The 6069-nt window shown below is 54.1% G+C and overlaps 1 protein-coding gene across 2 annotated transcripts; it reads left to right on the plus strand.

The window, feature by feature from the left end:
• Nucleotides 1-3313: 3313 nt before the first annotated feature.
• LOC111150458 (MID1 interacting protein 1) lies at nt 3314-5678 on the plus strand. 2 transcript variants are annotated; one of them, XM_022507932.1, is made up of 2 exons: nt 3314-3525; nt 3797-5678. In XM_022507932.1, exon 2 carries the CDS (start codon nt 4065-4067, stop codon nt 4614-4616), a length of 552 nt encoding a protein of 183 aa, XP_022363640.1. In that variant the 5' UTR covers nt 3314-3525; nt 3797-4064; the 3' UTR covers nt 4617-5678. The 2 variants fall into 2 exon arrangements, with proteins under 2 accessions (XP_022363640.1, XP_022363641.1); XM_022507933.1 differs by having other exon boundaries at nt 3801-5678.
• Nucleotides 5679-6069: the final 391 nt, after the last annotated feature.

The following is a 6069-nucleotide window of genomic DNA, read 5'->3' on the forward strand; positions in this document are numbered from 1 at the left end:
GTTGCTGAGGTTAGGAAGTAAAGTGCGAATTAAGAACTGGAACTTCTGAGCTCCAGAGTCGGAGCTGTGGACCGAGAAGCTGGGGTGGGAGCCAGACCCCAGACAAGGCTTTCACAGAGGCTTCAGCGTCTTGGGCGGGAGGCAGAGGCCAGGGACCCTAGCCTTGAACCTGTTGGCCTACACCAAGTACTCAAAAGCTGTTTGCTCACGGACGACTTACTTTGTTTTCCGGAGGCAAAATGAAGCCTGGGCAGGTGGCTCAGCATCTCCAGCCAGGTCCAGATCTCGATTTGGGAGAGTGCCTGAAGCAACCAGAGAGGCTGGCCCCCTCGGGCCAGGCCGGGACCCGCCCGCTCCGCTCCCAAGTGACCCCAGGGAACCATTTTTTTTTTTTCCAGCCGCGTCTGAGGGAAAATTGAATGCGCGCCAGTTGCCAGGGACGCGGCCGCCACTTTGGCGCGACTGGGGTGAAAGAGGACACTGGGGGAGGGGGCTCTGGCTTCTGACTGGCCGGGGAGTGAAGGCTTATTTGCATAACATGCTCAGACGGCATCTGATTGGCTGAAGCTGGAGGGGCGGTGGTGGGGTGATTCTAAGGGCCCGGAGCCCTGGCCCGGGGACTTTTTCGTTCTGGAGTTACTCGGTGGGCGTGAGTAGTTGCGCGGGCACCCGGGAGCTGAGGAGGCCCGGGTTGGGAAGTTTTGCAGGCAGGTGCAGGAGCCATCTCTCTCAACAGTATTTAAGAAACGTGAAAGAGCAGGGACCGAAATCAAGAACTGGAGGATGGAGAGGGACCTCGAGACTAGAGGAAGGAAGGAAACGGATGGGGGTTGGGGGAGAAGGGTGGGGGCCAAAAAGAAGGCTTTAGGGGCTTTCTTCCAACCTGGGCCTTTTTGCTGGGATCCCTTTGCTAGATCACTTGGAGTTGCGTTTTCTCCAAGTTATTATCACACCGTGTTGGAACTGGGACCAAGACAAAAAGAGGCGGGATTCCAGCTTTTAATTAACTCAATCTGAATACCAAGTTTTCATCCAGAGGCATATATACTTAAAATATCAAGAGAATCTGTAATGGGGGACAAATATGTTCTAATTAGTGAGACGATCACCTACTGGAAACTGGATGTGTGTTTTTCTCGAGGTGTCCTCTTGCAACGCTCTTTGTATCTCATTGGTTGTAAAGATTTAAAATCGATTTTTGTAATCTCCTGCTGCCTAAGTACTAGGGGAAAGGGTCTGTGGCTCATCATAGCCCATTTACACGTTTTTAAAGTTTCTGACTTCACATAAACACCTCTTGGCTATGATGTCTTTCAGTAAGTACAATTAATCTTTGGAAAGTAGCTTCTAATTTACATAAATTTTACATCCACTATCTTATTTAACCTTAAACAAAATTGTACATAGCCCCTGGGAGAAGCTCCATTTTCTTGATAAGGAAACTGACTGTGGGAAAGTTAGTCTCTAAGTCTCCATGAGTGCAAGTGGAGGATGAGATTATCTTCATGCTTCAAATTTATGTAATGATTTTTGCCCAACATTTTTCTTTCCATTGATCCCTCCCACAAAGACTGGTAGGTGAGCAGGTAGTGTTATCCGAGTTTTATCAATAGGAAAACATGGCCTATGATCTAGCAGAGCTAATAAGGCCTGGAACTGGAGGTCCCCTGGTTAGGCTCTGCCTCCAGAAGTCACTGACTAGTGTCCTGTTGTTCACAGGACAGTCCACATTGCACCAAGTCTGATAGTTTTCTGTGGAAAAAACTTAAATATATACAATTAAAGTGAAAGAAGGAGGGAAAGAAATAAACTCCTTTATTAGGTGCCTCTCTCTTCTTTTGGCACTTTTTATCATGTGAGAAACAATATAGTAAAAGCACCACTGAAAGGTTTTAGAGAAAAGCAATTTAAAATTAGAAGCTTGAGGGATGCCTTGGTGGCTCAGTCACTAAGCATCTGTTCTGCTCCGGTCATGATCCCAGGGTCCTGGGATGGAGCCCCACATGGGACTCCCTGCTCAGCGGTGAACTGCTTCTCACTCTCCCACTCCCTCTGCTTGTGTTCCCTCTCTACCTGTCTCTTTGTCAAATAAATAAATAATTTTTTTAAAAATAAAATAAAATTAGAAACTTGTATCTTGTTATCTGTAGGACTATTGGAGAAGAGGGGCCAGTGAAGGACAGGACAAGGGAAGTGAGATGGTGAAACAAAAATAAATGAAAATGGGCTGTGGTCTGGAGTCCCAAAGTGAAACTTAAGGTGCAATGCTCTTAAAAATTAAATTCAAAGATTCAGTACATGGCTTTGGCCCTATTCAATGACCCTGTGTTTTAAGAACTATCTTTGGAAAGTAACATTTCAAACTCCACACCCCTACCCATATATATATATATATATATATATATATATATATATATATATATAAAGCTGTATGCCTCCCATCTTTTCTGTTAAATGATGAAAGATACCCAACACCAGGCTTAACTACCATCACCCTCTCCTGGCCCTTTGGCAGCCAAAAGGCCACATGGCCAGGGCTCCCCAGCATCTCTGAGTAGCAGGACTTGGACAAAAGTGAGGAATTTGGCTACTTCTCCCCATTGGCACTACTGTTCTCTTGGGGAAATGTGCAGATCTGACGGTGGGTTGCTCTTCATCCCTGGCAACAGGGATCTTACAGAAAAGATTGGGAAAGACCCGGCCTGGACCTAGGCAAAAGGCTCCGAGGCTCCCCTCCCCCAGCAGCTGGACAAGGCCAGGGCCACGGCGGGAACACCACGCGTCCACGTGCACCAGACATGACCAGCCACCCTTCTTACGTAAGAGCCCTGAGATGGAGTTCCGGCAGCTGCTGGTCCCTTTCCCGCCCCCCCCCCCGCCCCCGACGGCTAATAATAAACCAGGATCGTAGTTTCTGGGCAGCGTACACTATCGATTCAGGGTTGGGGGCTCCGTTTGCAACCAGGGTGCATTTCGGTCATCCCACTCCGGGAGCGTGTGCCAGGCCCACCCGAACCAGCACGCCTCCCCTCCTTCTGGCGGGTCCGGACGCCAGCATCTTTCCCCGCTCGGTGTCCCGCCCTCCCCCAACTGGCCTGCTCTGCTCTCCGGGCTGGCGGGGTGCGGCTGCTCCATCCCTCCTCCGCCCTGCCCAGCCCGGCCAAGCCAAGGCGCCCTCCCTCCGCCCGGGTATCAGGCGAGAGGCGGAGCTGGCCCGGCGCGCCCCGCCCTCGCTGTAGAAGGGACCAGGAGAGTGTTACTCGCGGTCATCCTGGCCCGGGCCTTTTATCTTGGCGCTGCCGGGGAGGCGGGAGGTGGAGACACCAGGGGTGGCCCTTGAGCGCCGGCGACACCTTTCCGGGGCTCTATAAATTGAGCACCTGGGATGGGTAGGGGGCCAACGCCACCACAGCCGTCCGCAGTCACAGTCCGGCCACTGACCGCAGCAGCGCCCGCAGGCAGCAGCCGCCAGCAGCGGGAACGCTGAGATACTCAGCGGCAGGGGATCTTGAGCCACAGCAGTAGGTGGGTGCCCCCGCCCAATCTCTGCCCGCTCACTGTAGATTCTGGGACTCAGCCTTTACCGAGGGGGACGGGGGTGGGAAGCACCCCTTCCTTCTCTCCGCGGCCTCGGCGGGCGAGGAGGGGGGACCGCGGGGCTGCGGAGGGAGCGCTGGGTTGCTGAACCAGCGGGGCTCCGTCCCGGGCGAGTCGGCCCCGGGGAGGGCGCAGTGCGCGGGCGGGGCCGCCGGGCACCCTCGCCGGGTGGGTAATCTCTTTCGTTCCCGTTCCCCAGCCAGGCCAGGGCTCGACCTGCGGACCACGCGCCGCCATCGCGAGCTTCTGGGCGCCCAAGCTCCGAGCTGCTGCGAGTCCCGCAGGGCCCAGCTGCGAGAGAGACGAGAGTTGGAGAGGGCGGAGCAGGAGCCGGGAATCCCGGAGCACCGGCTCTAGGCAGGCCCCCGGCGCGGGCCTCGGAGAGCGCGTGAGGGCAGGCAGCCCGTCGCCCCGGCCGGCCACCCCGTGCCTCTGCGTCCCTGTACCCCGGCGCCCGCGCGGCCACCATGATGCAGATCTGCGACACCTACAACCAGAAGCACTCGCTCTTTAACGCCATGAACCGCTTCATCGGCGCGGTGAACAACATGGACCAGACGGTGATGGTGCCCAGCCTGCTGCGCGACGTGCCCCTGGCCGAGCCCGGGCTGGACAACGACGTCGGCGTGGAGGTGGGCGGCAGTGGCGGCTGCCTGGAGGAGCGCACGCCCCCGGCCCCCGGCCCGGGCAGCGCCAACGGCAGCTTTTTCGCGCCCTCCCGGGACATGTATAGCCACTACATGCTGCTCAAGTCCATCCGCAACGACATCGAGTGGGGGGTCCTGCACCAGCCGCCGCCGCCGGCGGGGAGCGAGGAGGGCAACGCCTGGAAGTCCAAGGACATCCTGGTGGACCTGAGCCACCTAGAGGGCGCGGAAGCCGGCGAGGAGGACCTGGAACAGCAGTTCCACTACCACCTGCGCGGGCTGCACACTGTGCTCTCCAAACTCACGCGTAAAGCCAACATCCTCACCAACAGATACAAGCAGGAGATCGGCTTCAGCAATTGGGGCCACTGAGGCGGGACGCCCGCGGATGCCCAGCACCCTTCCTGGCCCCATCTCTCACCCTTTCCTCAAAGCTGTTTTCTTTCTGGCTGTAGGGCGCGATGGGGCGATGGGCGGACTGCAAAGTTGCGAGGTGGGGGGTGGCTACGTACATGCAGGGGACGCAGCGGGGCTGCCTGGAGGAAGGGGCCTCCTCTGCGAAGAGGAGAGGAAAGTGGTGGCGGGAGTTAAGGTTGGGGCCCCCTCCCCCTCTCCCGTAGTGGTGGTAGGGGGGCGCTGTGTTCTAAATTGCTGGGAATGGGACTGGGCTGACGCCCTGCATTCAGCCTGTGCCTTCCTTGGAGTTTCTTTTCTGTTCTTTCTGGAGGAGACGAGTTGAGAAGGCCATGCTGGGGCGCGGCGCTGGGTTGCCACACTTGGGAGCGGCGCCCGGAGCTGGGCGCTGGGGAAGGCGGGGCGCGCTGCCTCCTACCGCCCTGCCGTTGGGCTGGTGGAGGCCTCAGCGTTGCTAAGATTGCATCAGTTTTCCTGTTTGCACTACTTTTTGTAACAGTGGCCCTGTCTTCAAGTATTTCTAGTCTCCTCCTTGCTCTGAAACTTCGTCGATTCCATTGTGATAAGCGCACAAACAGCACTGTCTATCGGTAACCGGTACTACGAGATTAATGATTTTCTGTTACACTGTATAGTTGTCCTGTGGCACCCTACCCCCAAGCCCTTTCACGCCTTCCCCGCCCCCACCCCAGTGTGTGGAACCTGGCACTGTGCCAGCCCGTTACGAAGCTTGCCACTCAGCCAGTGAAAATAATAATGTTATTATGAGAAAGTGGACTTATCCGAAATGGAACCAACTGACATTCTATCCGTGGTGTACATAGAATGATGAAGGGTTCCACTGTTGTCATATGTCTTAAATTTATTTAAAACTTTTTTTAATCCAGATGTAGACTATATTCTAAAATTAAAAAGGCACATGTGTTAACGAAACTCAGCAAAATTTTGTTGCTTTTAAATCTGTCCATGAATGGCCTAGCTAAGTAAAATAAAAATAAATTCAATTGCTTTTTACTATTTTTTTTTAGCCAAAGAAAATGTTATTTTCTCTCTGGTATTTCAAAGTGGTGGTTATTCGGTTAATCGTCTCTGTAAGGACCCAGTTTTGTTTGGGATGTAGCTACCAACGAGATTCACTGCCAAGCTTTTTATTGAAGTCCATCCCCTGGAGGCCCAGACACCTCAACAAAAATTCAGATACCCAAGGTTATCTGGGGAGGCAGCTATATTTTTCAAGCCCCTTGGCCCGCTTTTTGCCGAGCTTGATGAACATTTTGGGCTTTTTAAGAAGCCCAAGCCCACAGTGAAGTGTGTTTTGAGGCAGAAAAACTCATTTTAGAGGCGGAAATTTCACTTAGCTACTGAGAAGTGAAAAATCTGTAAACACCAGCTAATACCAGCGCACACATCT

Source organism: Enhydra lutris, unplaced genomic scaffold (assembly GCF_002288905.1).
Source record: "Enhydra lutris kenyoni isolate GAN:26980312 unplaced genomic scaffold, ASM228890v2 scaffoldscaffold23, whole genome shotgun sequence".
NCBI classification, from domain to species: Eukaryota; Metazoa; Chordata; class Mammalia; order Carnivora; family Mustelidae; genus Enhydra; species Enhydra lutris.